Source organism: Uranotaenia lowii, chromosome 1 (genome assembly GCF_029784155.1).
Source record: "Uranotaenia lowii strain MFRU-FL chromosome 1, ASM2978415v1, whole genome shotgun sequence".
Taxonomy (NCBI): domain Eukaryota; kingdom Metazoa; phylum Arthropoda; class Insecta; order Diptera; family Culicidae; genus Uranotaenia; species Uranotaenia lowii.
In genome coordinates, this window is record NC_073691.1 from 101,515,353 (window position 1) to 101,528,250 (window position 12,898).

Consider the following 12,898-nt stretch of genomic DNA (forward strand, 5'->3'; position numbering starts at 1 on the left):
GTACTGGCCATCCAAATAGTGGAGTCAAAACCATAAGATAATTATCTAAAACGCTTAAAACAAACTTCACTTGACAAATTTTTACCATTCCCGATTGGAGTTTCTCACACCCTCAATTCCAACATTTAAAATTACTCCAATGTATAGGAAAAAGAGACTCCTGCTCATGTGTACATAGTTTTTGTCGATGTAATATTCAGAAAATTCAGTAGTCTGCTTAAAAGACACATATAGCCCGCTTCTCCCCAAACATAAAAAAAAAACAAAAAATTATGAAACGGAAAATCTAAAACTTGTGGTGGAGATTCCAGAAGATTAATCCCACAATTTTCTCTCGATCACACGCACGCTACATTGCAAGTTATCCCAAGAAGACTCCTGGATCTCTGTTGTTGTCTGGAAATAAAACGACTGGAGGTGATACAATCAAAAAGCTCTGAGCTTATAAATGTTTGGTCGGAGGGTTGCGATGTGATACAAAAGAAAGCTCCCGGGCTGCGAAACACACTTACCAGCCTTCGACCGTCGCACCAAAGCTCTATGATGTGACATAGATCGCGCAACTTAAAACATGTATCGGCGACATGCATACATACATACATACATATGTACATAAATTCAAGCTTTCATCATTGGATACATTTGAACGTGATGCTGTTAGACCTAGGTATGTAGTTATAAGAGAGAAAGCATTGCGAAAAAGAGGAATCCGTCGATGAGAAATGAAAACGCATCGCGAATCAATATGGAAATTTGCACGCGGTTACTTATTGAATGAACAATCGTTGTTTGATATCAATTAATGGTTTGCAAGCCGCAATAAAAGCGTCGTCCATATTCACCTGGCTCTGTTTGCTCGGTATTGACCGCAGCGGATACATTTGAAAATAAGCAAACGGAAGATTCATGGGACGCTAATTTATCTATTACTCGAGGTTTGGGAAAAAGGGTTCTTCCATTCCAACAGATCAAATACAACAAGGGAAAGGTAGGTTATTATGCCTGAATGAGAGAATTTCTTGGTTAAAAGACTGCTGGGAAAGATGATCAATATGAAACGTAGCATCGAAATTTATGAGCGTGGTTTTTATGTTGTTAGTGTCACAAGGATTTTCTCCAAAAGAAATATAAATGCTCTCGGTAGTTCAGATTGATAATTTATTTATAAATACTACTAAAAATGTATGGTACTTTTGCCTCTAGGCAATACTGGTGTGAGAATGCAATAAATTAATAATCATGAAGAGAGAATAAATTAGCACTATTACTTTAGTTAACGCCTAAACGTTTAATTCTAGTTTTGACACCCCGCTACTTTTGACTGATAAGTGTTGCCTATAAAAATAATTAAATGTCCATAACGATTGAATGATCGAATCATATACGGTTCTGTTTACGAAAGCTTATACTACTCAGGAACTTTTTTCTTAAACATAATCAATTGTCGATGTGTTTGTGTGGAAGAATAACGTATATAATCAACTAGGAGCTATACATTTTCGATACTGATTCGTTTCCTAAATATGTACTTTAAAAAATGCTATTACTGGTGCTTTGCGCTTACATATCAACACTGTTGTTGTTTTTGTTTTATTCTCTGTTCAGCCTTATTTGAATTTACTGAAGGTTATTCGTAATAGAAATTTTCGGCACCTTCCGAAAAGTACCACCTACAATTGATGATTATGAATTTGTATCAATAAATCTAGGCTTTTTGGTGGGAGAGAATGCTAAAATTAATACTGTTATTTACACGATTTACAAATATCACAGCATTGTAGGTCATTGAAACGATACAAAATAAATAGTTGTCATAACATTAAATAAGTCCTTCAATGTTTAGCTATCTATGGATACATTCGTAACTATCCATTTCGGCAGCTATTTGTAAAAAAAAGTTTAAAAATCCTATCCGAGTCCTTGATTTGCGTCTTGCTGCTGAACTGGTGGGCTTTAAGCGTAGGGCAGTAGAATAGTTATGTTTTCGTAACTATTTACAATAAAAAACAACAAGAAAATACATATTTTCCAGACACGGCACGATAACAAACATGCTTTCAGCTATCTTGCTGTTACAGCTAACCGGGTGAGAGGATTCCGCGCCAAGAGATCTTCCTTTGCAGTTTTATTTACTGAGACTTTTTATTACCTTTGCGCTGAACTTTCTTCTGGCTTGGCTTAATTAATTTTGACGGTTGGCTTGCATTAAGTTTCTTTTTATTGTTGTTGACTTTGTGTGGTTTACTGACATTCGTCGGTTCTCGGGGCGTGGCCGCTGGACTTGTTGGCTTATTATTTACAATGCAGCACTTATTCTTGAGTGGTCTCCCGTTCTTTTTTCCGTTGCCCTTGCGTCCCTTTTTAATGTTCTTGCGAGGTCTCTTGGTCGTGCGGAGGCTTCGTTGGGCTGAAGTTGCGCTGTACTTATCCATGAGAAAATCCACATGCTGCTCCATATTCTCCAGAAAGCATCGAAAATGACACTTTAGGAACCATTTATGCAGTTCCATGTTTTGAGGATCAGTCATGTCGAATTTGATAATTGAGTTCATGCTGTCCGCAGAGATTGCCGCCTGGTCGGTTTGTCGCTTTCTGCCATTTTTGGTGTTGTTCCTGTATTCCTGTATATTGCACAGCAATCCTCTGGCACTTTTTCGAAGCTCCTTGAGCTTCAAGGATTCGTCTGGTTTGTCCGAGTTGCTAGCTCGCTCGAGCTGGGATTGCTTCTGATAAATCACTTCGATGGATGCCACATAAACCTGAACTGAGTATTCCCAAGTTGTCTGATTCTGAAACAAGGAGAAGATAAAAAAATGTATCATTTACGGTATGATCACCATTGTATACGAACAAGCCTGTCGTTGTGAAGTAGTAGCGTTAAATGGTGTCTACATTCTGAGTAATTGATGATGTAGAATACTGAATTTTTCCGAACCAAGCCATTATTATAATAAATATTTGAACAAAATTTCCACGTTTTTTTAGGTTTGATTCTCGAAACACGAAACTTGAGTAAAACCCGTTCTAAGAGTAGCCGTTTTTTACTAGAGGAGTAAAGAAAAGTATAAAAGTATGCTACCGACAAATCATGTTACATTTTGAATGGGTTGAAACTGGTCAAAAATCGGTTCTTCGTGCAGAGTGATCCGGTACATACCTATTCATACCATACAAGTAGAAAAAGTTCCAAACTGTTGCCATGGACGGCGCGTTACCAAAAGCTAATTAGTATGTAGGTTAATAATTAACACGGACATAAGAATGGCGTTTGCACACCTTTGAACGGTTTTTTTTTGGAAAAGAAACTTTTTGCGAACGGCTACATCGTACTTATGTTGGTGATAGATTCTGATCAATCGTAAACTATTTTAAACTTAATGTGCTTAAACTTCATCGAAAACAAAAAAAAAAAATGCCACAACTCCCACATTTGGAAACAAATTTGAAGTTAGTTAATTGTTTGGAGAAATCACATCTCGCAAATTTTGTTTTGTCAAAAGCAGATCCTGTAGCAAATGCTTGCTACCGAATGGTTCAAATAAAATTAGCAGCTGTTGAAAGTGATCCCATCCAGCCTATTCTATTTATTTACACGGTATTCCGTCGTCACTTCGACAACGCCAGTTTCTTTCAATATCTCACCATTGCTTACGGCCAAAATTACTCTATTGACAAGAGTTGTGAACTTTTTAATTTAGTGTATCATTTGTTTAACTTTAATACGTACAAACGTCATTTTAAAGAAGACAATTTGCAGTTTTTAAGTCATCAGTAGTCTGTATGTTAATTGAACTAAGAATGTAAGAAATAAATACATAAACCACTGCACCAACTAGGTCCATAGCATTCTCCAATTTCTAGGGCATCCCACATTCGACAGATCACGCTCCACTTGGTTTAACCACCCCATTCGTTCCTACCGGATTTGCAGCGAACACCTATTTTGCAGGATATGTGTCCGGCATTCTCGCAACATGTCCTGCCCAGGTTCGCCGGAGAGTCGCATGAGCTCGTGGTTCATCCTTTGCCTCCACACTTCGTTCTCCTGCACGCCGCTAAAGACGGTTCTTAACACTCGTCGCTCGAATACTCCGAGTGTATGCAGGTCCTGTGCCCGCAACATTTGTATACCACAACACTTATTCAATTTTTATGAAAATACAATCTAATAAAGTTAACATTTTATGTCAACATAATTATGATGACATAATTTCTCACATCCTGAGATAGTTTTTTAAAGTTTAACCGTTAAAAACTTTCCCAGTATGACGGATTGGTTTAATGAAATCACCTACAAACTTTATATTGCTTTTATTATCCTATAACAACACTGTTGGTGTAAGAATATTTTTCTGACAATCACCAAATGTTTTTTAAATTAATATTTTTATAATTCAGTTACCAGTTCCGTTTCCATATGCTGGAGTATGATTGTTTCGTATCATGCGTTTGTCAATTTCAAAATTTAATCCATCCAAACATGAATTTTTACGATTTCAGCTTCTAGAATTTTTTGTAGTATGCAGCTTCCTTATGTTTTTTCTTGAAAAACATTTTTGACAATACGAACAAACCCAAAAATAACTGCATCAACAACTATAAATCTTCAAACATTTTAATTTGATTTTTCGTTAAAATCAAAGTTTGTTGCAACTTACCTCTTTTTCTTAGTATGGTGACAATTATATGTTTGCGTAAATTTAAAAATAACTGGTTATACCAATAGGTAGGTAGGTTATACCAATAATTTTACTGACTGCATGGTGACAAAAAAGTCCGGTCACACTGTTTTGGGGTCGCCTGTAGCCTACACGTTGCAGCTCTCTGGTGCTATCTATATGTCAAATGAAAGTCCCAAAGTGGCAGAGTTTCGTTTCTGTGCAGTTTGTTTACATTAAGTTGTGAGCCATGGCAGAGTTAAGAGCAGCTGTTATCGCTGAATATGTGAGAGGGTACAAACCCGTACACATATTCAAACACCTAAAACCGCTCGAAATCAACCGGAAATTGGTGTACCGAACCATAAATCGGTACCAGAGACCGGAGGCCCCGAGGACAAGCCACGATCTGGACGACCAAGGTCGAAAATCTGGAACGAGATGCCGGTGGAGCACGTGCGCGCCGCTTGCGACGACTTTCCGAGACGTCTGAAACTGGTTCGATCAGAGAAAGGTTTTGTAATTCCGAGATTTCGTCTGTGAAGTATCTTCATGAGCTACTGAATAAAGCTATGAAAGCCAGATTTAGATTTTTTCTTATTCTTTGAAATTTTGAAATTTTCCTATGTGACCGCACTTTTTTGTCACCCTGTACGTCAATTTGATGTCCCATCAACTTTAAAACTTTTGATGTAAAAGTGGTATGATTATCTATGGACATTAAGTTTTAAAAATGCCATTGAAGTTATAAAGTGTTGCATGATGCCCCTGTTGATGGTACATCATCTTGGACAAAATCTTTCCAGCTTCGCGTTTGAGATCTCCTCCACCGCCGGAGATGATCTTCCTACTTTGTCAATGTCGTCGGCAAAGCAGATAAGTTGACTGGATCTGTTGAAAATCTTTCTTCGAAATGCTGCTCCACCTTTTAATCACATCACTATTGTTCGTCAGGATGCCTTCGCCCTTATCCAGGCACATTTCGGCTTACGGCACGATGCGTTGAGCTTTTGATAGAACTTTCGTATTTCCTGGGAAAGATGCAGCTGGATTCTCGAGCTCCTCCTCCTCCAGGCGGCGCTTTTTCTCCTTCGGACTCGCTGCCTCTTTCGCTGTTGGTAATTTTTAACGCTCCTTTGCAGGTTGCTTCAGTTGGGCGATATTTCTCCGAGGCTCGATGTTGTTGGTGTCTCGACAGTATTTGACGTCGATGATATCCGAGAAGTGCCGGATGTCTATCAAAACGTGGTCGATCTGTGATAATGCGTTTTGTACGGTGATCTTCAGGTATACTTGTGTGGGAGGGGCGTGCTGGAAAAAATACTACGTACGGCCATTCGTTTGGAGGCGACTAAATCTCTGAGTCCTAGGCCGTTTTCGTTAGTCAGCTAGTGGAATTGTCTAAACGGCTTTTACTCAGAACTGACTTACAGCCCTTTTCGCGATAACTGAGCCATGGTTACTCAGAATGTGCGAATAATTCTGAAGCGGTTTTTGGCCGCTTTTTCCTTGCTAGAATAGTTAAAACCTATATTATTTTTCAGAAAAATGATGGATTTGTTGATTTGATGGATAACAAAATGTTATGGTCACCCTATTTACCACAGCATCGCTGGCCGATGCTGTGCAATAAATCAGTTTATGTTTGATCGAAAAGAACCTAATTATCGCTATTACAAATGAGTTGTAAATAGTTTTTCAATTTTGCCAGTTCCTAGTTAAAAAAAAAATGTGATTGTTTTAATTTTAAGTTTTTTGTCCAAATTAAATTTTTAACGATGTTTCTCTTATCTTAAGAATGGAGATGTTATGGTCACCCTATTTACCACAGCATCGCTGGCCGATGCTGTGCAATAAATCAGTTTATGTTTGACCACTGACGCAAACACTACATCTGTATTTTTATCTCGATAATCACCTCCCGCATACGTTGTAATTATAAAACAAAAGTAAAATGTTGTGCATACACATTTATTTTAAAAAAAATTTAAAAAAATTTTCGCCCGTCGGGTTCCGTCTCTCGGGCCGGGACCCATTATGCCGTTATAGATTTAGTTATGGCGTATTTGGACCACCTTCGTCACAGAACCCTGTAATAAAAATAATATCGGAATAATAGCTATAAATTACCTTCAAAATGAATACTCACCATGTAAATTTTCTAGTTTTTGCTGCACGAAAACAACCAAGTCCGACCGCCTCGCACAAACTGATCATCATTTATTCAGTCGTCGAGCAGTCTCAAGCACTCGAGTTCTCTGAGTGCCGAATTTTCTGACGTCTGAGTAAATTTTCCGCTGATATTTGAGTTCATTAAGATCAGCCGTCGGCTGCTTCATACATGTGGCGTCGTCTGAGTAAAAAGTAGCCGGGCTCTGAGTATTTCAAATTTAGCGAGTATGCTGTAACTGTTTCGCTTTCAAACTTCCCAAGTTCTCAGTATCGGTGACAAAAAAAAAGTTTCTCAAGTTGATTGCGTAAATTTGAATTTGAAGAACTCATCCTTATTCATTCAGTTTAAAACTTTGAACACTGAATGAAGACAGCATTGCGGAGTCATATGTTTCTAGTTAGGACAATTCTTAATAGACGAAAAGCGGGTATCTATATTTAAACAAGACAATGAGATAAAGTAGCCCCACTTTTCTTTATTATACACCAGGGTGCATAATAAAGAAGGGTATAAAAAGACAAGTTAGGCTACTCCCATCAGTAAACAACTCGTTTGAATGTAAGAGCAAGTTCACTGGTGTTGGGAAAAGTGGTAGAAATTTTGACACTTGTAGCATATTTGGAAAATTTTACCATGCAAAAATGTTTTCAAGATCTTTGGTCGTTTTTTTTAACAGCGCTGTTTCAATTTCAGCCGTATATGATAGAAATCTTGTTATTTTTGTAAATTACAACACGTGTTGTTAAAAACTTGAAGGTCACAGATCTTGAAAATGTGTTTGCATGGCAAATTTTTTAAAAAGTGCTAAAAGTGACAAATTGTCTATCACTTCTTCCCAACACCAGTGAGCTTGCTCTAAACAGGGTGCCAGGGTGTGTCAAACTAGGACTTCTTTTTAATTCCAAAACGCATGGGATTTTGAAATTTTTGTTTTTGATCCAAATATACAGCTGTTTTTTTTCAATGACATTACGACACGCGGACTGTGATTTGAAATTTGGTATAGAAAATGCAAAGATGCGATTCCCTATCTTCAAAAAACAATTGAGGTTGTTAAGCTAGATCAATGACTTCGGCTGCTTGTAGATACCATATGACAACTTGATTCACTCAGATTTGGGAAAATCTAATTCATGATATGAGTGATTAATTAACACGATCATAAGAATGACGTTTTCACACGTTTGCTTATAGATTGATCCGTTGTCTCCTAGTAGAATGAGGAACAATTATAATAGTTTAGAAACCAAAAAAAAAAAAAAAAACAAAAACCACAACAATGAAATACGAACATGTGATTTTACTTCGATGGGCTACAAATCGTGTGGCCATTGATTGTAATCCAGCAAGAAGTTATGATTTTTATGCGAATTGTCGTTGTTGTTGTCTACTAACGTTTTATTAACACCCATAGGTTATAGATTTTATTTTATGAATCACCCAATAGTTCGGTTCAGTGGATGTCCATTTCAGGATCATCATTGGAAATTATTGTCGAGGATCCCATTCATTCATTCAACGAAAAAGGAAAAAAGAAGTTCGAAATCAGCCCGAAGAGCGGAAATTTCAGCTAAAACCATGCGGCGATCATTGGCGGTGGCGGCGGCTGCACTCAAACGAATTATGTGCTCAAAATCGATGCCCGTCGTTCCTACCGGTTGTCTGATGGATTCTTCTTGTATTTTGCGCCTCTAGATTTCTCCGAGACAATATATGATTGTAAATATGGGTTAAGTTGTGCGAAACTGAGCTTGGAAAATAAATCAAACTTTTTTATGCCCGCGCAAAGTTACAATCGATCCCCATTTGGGTGCTCTTGTAGGGTAGAATTCCCCATCGAAAGCTGTTGCACGAAACTCTACACATATTCAGAAATTGTGTGATTCTCCAGCCCAGCCTGAAAGCCGTGCAGCATCGAAATACCACATCGAGTATCACACATAAACGGAATGATGGATTTAGATTCGTGTAGCAGCGCAAAAAAAGATCATTCGTCTCTAAAATTATGGATCAATTTGAAGGAAAGGAAAACGGCGATGATATGAAATACGGTGTGCTTTCGAGCGATGTGACATGATAATGAGTTATAATTTTAATTATAAGTCGGAACTGTGCACCATTTGCTTTGGGGGATTTGCAGACGAGACATCGTACGAAAATTCGCTCACCAATCACTGTTGCCGGACCACATCCCAATTCCCCGTTGTGTCCTTGTGGCGCCCAAAGCTCTTTGTCTGGCAGCATTCATTGCTGCTTCTATAAACAATTGTTTCAGTTCTCTTAATTTGGCAATCGAAGTAGGAAAATCGGAAGCCACACGTTTTGCCTAGCTAAGTAGCTTATGTTGGCCTCGTAATATGAGCATTAGTAGATCCGCCTGTGATTCTCCCTGGGCACTGTTTATTTTAGAGTAAAAAAAGTCAATTTAGTTTGGAAACTTGCAACACATCATATTTCGCCGCCGGCATCGAAGTCGAAACGTCGTCGTTTCATCTGAGGAAGGATTGGTATGATGGATATTCAAAGTGATGACGAATCACTGCGGTAGACGAAAGCGTGTGAATCAGACTGCGAGAACGTTGTGTGATGTTGGGCCAGGCGTGCCATTTATGTATATAAGTATGTTACAGGCAGAGCGCCATCCATCCGCGCCGGCGCGTTTTTTTGTAGACATTTATGAAATGCCCACCGCTATTTGGTAGGTAGGTACAGGAGGTAGGGATCCTAGCGCAGAAGAAAGATTTGCGCGATATCGTTCTCAAATCACTAGTTATGTTAATTTGCGTAGGCCGCCGAATCCTTTTATGAGCAATACGCAGGCCACAAACCAATGAACATGATTATGGTCGAAAATTTGTTTGGTCGTAAAGATGATTAATAAGCAGAAAGAACGGCACTGTGCACATTTCTGTTTTGACCTTATCGAGAGCAGCATCCTCGATCCTGAGATGAGAGCCAAGCGCGCCGTGAGTCAAAAGCACATTGACGCGCGATCGATCGATCGATCGGAAAGCCAGAAGCGTGAAAGATAATTTAATGATAAACTTCTTGCGCAGAGGGGTAGCACACGGTAAGAAATGTTATGGTTACGAAAGGGCGCGAGAAATCTTTTCGCACGATACGGATGGAAGCACTGCACTCTCATATGGATCATGATCGTATCGTTACGATAATGATATGCTTTGATCAGTCAGCAGCACGTATAGAAAGGTGGAACAAAACGTACACAGAACATCACATTTTCTGTCAAAAATACCCGCAAAAGTACGAGCTACGGATTTTTCTGGTGATCTTCAAGCTGCTCATCCGGGAGAGTCAAAATAAGCTAATCAGCTCATGGACTCACGCGAATCACATTAGGGCTCGGCTAAGTATTCCGCAGAATTTCGAGTTAGTAAAATAAGTCACAGTGGGATGCTAATGCAATTTAAAGGTGAATAAATTTTCAGCAATAATTACGGCTAGCGACCTTTGTGACAAGCAGCAGCGCTAAGCGTCGTCATTCTTCGAACGCACTCACGTATTATTGTTCGCACTAGTGGAAATTTTGTTCTCATCTTTATTGTCGTAGAAATGCATCAAATTAACCCTTTTTTTGCTCTTATCTAGCGAACTTTCGCAGTAAAGTATTAAGTTTTTTGTTGTTGTGTCGCTATTCTTAATTTTCTGGGCTTACCTTTTTGTAGGGTGGCATGAATTTATATTTCTGTTTATTTTGCGTTGACGCCCAATCCGTATTCGAGCTATAAAACCGATCGGTTTCTACTTTAGTAGCCGCGATTGAGTCGTTAATCTGCAAATTTGTGAAACAAGATAAAACAAGCCATTAGAAGCAATCCAAGCTGTGGGTTCCTAAACACCTGGTAGAATTTGAGTTCAAAAACGATCCCTGAACGGATGTTGTAACACTACTAACTAGCTTACCGATCGTAGGTGAAGAATCCGCTTCTCCGGGGTCATCAGTTCTGTTTGATTACCAAAATAGCTGGGTACACTGCAAGGATTTGTCCAGATACTAGCGTCCTTAAGCTTCGGTTGATCAGTAGAAAGTGGGGTAGGTAAGGCCGATGTGGTAACAGTCATGAAGGCACACATGGCCATTGCCACTCGCATGACTGAGGCCTGCGCAATATTTTTTGGCGCCATATCCCTTAATCGCTTCATTGCTGGACACACTAGGTTATACTCGGGACACGTTTGACTTGAATTTGCACAAAATTTCGTGGCCGAACAAATGTTTCGTGTCCTCGCGAATTTCTTCCGTCGCGTAGGATTTGCAAAACAACTGCACTCAAGACACATTTGTTTCACTGAGATTTTCGTAAAGATTCGTTTAACTTCTTGCACAAGAGACATTACTAAATTATATCACACAAACTCTTCTGCTATTGCTGTTGTTCCTGTTTTTTCGATAAATGCATCTATTTATCAGGCACTTATGACATAATTTCGCAATCCTTCGTAAAATTTAAAACTTCTGACCGGCACCTTTTTCTTGCACTACACTAGGTCTATCATGGCCAGAGTCCAGAACTCAACTGACATTATAGTTCAATTTCCGAAACTGAATGACTGTGAGGTGTTTTTTCATCCTTCCCATCACACTTTCCACGCAGCCTGCAACAAGCGAAGAACTGTGTGATTTTTCTATGTACCCAACAACCGATACAGGCCCCTTTTACAAATGATCTTTGAATGAGAGAGCACGAGCCCGTTTTGCTACTCTCTGTCTGTCAAGTGAGGGTGATGATAAAGCCCCGAAATGTGTGTATGCGATGCTGATAGGGTGTAGGTATGTATAGTCGTTTTCCTTGCGGTTGGTCGTGCCTCGTTAAAAGTTTTGTACAATTCATGCGATGAGTAACTGGAGAAGTAGGAGCATTCAAGAGAATGACCGGTGAAAAAAAAGTAGTTGGTTTTTCCACCACATACAAACACCGTTTGGCAGTCTACAGGAGGTGCGCTTATTATCCATGAGGCCCTTATGATGAAAAAGGGGGAGGCACGCTTTCGGCACTAGCTATACGCAACTCGGTCAACTTAAGTTGAATAGAAAGCAGATGATGACTATTGGTACGAATAATTGTTTCTCGAATCGGTATGCTTTCCACATTCCGTGCAAGATCGTCATCATCATTTGAAGTTCAAACAACGAATTCTAATTAATGTTACATTGCACAGCTTGGATTACACTAAGGTGTTCTGGCTTAAGTAAATACCACAGTTGGTAACAAAAAATTAATTATGTCATCCGTCAATGAAAACAAAAATTAATGAATTTCGCAACAATGATGGTGGCAATTGAAACCTAGAACATTCAATCATTTAAACGAGGATCTCAAATCGCCGAACTAGAGTTTTCAACCATATTTAAATTTTAAATTTGGACATCTCATTTGGAAAACAGAAAACGGAGTCAGTACCAAAATTCCTATAGAAGTTATGGAAAACAAATTCTTAAACATTATCTTGAACCAAAACTTATATGTAATTTAAATTTAAAATTCAATATTCAGAATTCTATGAAGGATTAATCGCCGTAATTTATGTTTGTTACTTGAATTTATCGGCCTTATAGGTAAAAAGTGATGTCCTTTTTAGTAGGGACATCTTAAGCTCATTGATTTTTTATAGATGGGATAGAAGGTTAGATGGTAGGCAGGGTTCAACACGCAGGAGTGCGTCCAATGAGAAAGAGCAAATAAAACGCAGCTCTTTCGTTCTCGGTTCACGGGCACATTTGATTGCTCGAAATTCTCTCGAGAAATTTGCGACCAAAACGCAGATTGAAAATTTTTGAGCAGAGCGAATTCGCGCGCGGCTATTCGAGAGCGCGAGCGGTTCGGAAACTGCGTTTGCGTTTTTCTGCCGCGTGCGTGTAGGAACACCGAGCATCTACCGAGAGGACACGGCGGCTCACCGGACGGCGCGCGCGGCTCTTTTTAGCACACGGTGTGTTCGCCGTGTTTTCGTTATTAAGGGCCGACGGAATAATCTCTGCGAATAATTAAATCAATAGATATGGTAAAACAGATAGAAGCACGCAATAGCCTTGAGAGGAGGGTTA

General features: G+C 39.1%; 1 protein-coding gene across 1 annotated transcript; it reads right to left on the minus strand.

Annotated features, from left to right (window-relative positions):
• Positions 1–1,144: 1,144 nt before the first annotated feature.
• LOC129737781 (uncharacterized) lies at positions 1,145–11,352 on the minus strand. Its single transcript, XM_055728943.1, has 3 exons — positions 10,756–11,352; positions 10,508–10,624; positions 1,145–2,789 (listed from the first exon to the last, which is right to left on the minus strand). The coding sequence occupies exons 1-3, from the start codon at positions 11,185–11,187 to the stop codon at positions 2,130–2,132; spliced, it is 1,209 nt and encodes a 402-aa protein (XP_055584918.1). The 5' UTR covers positions 11,188–11,352; the 3' UTR covers positions 1,145–2,129.
• Between the last annotated feature and the right edge of the window lie 1,546 nt (positions 11,353–12,898).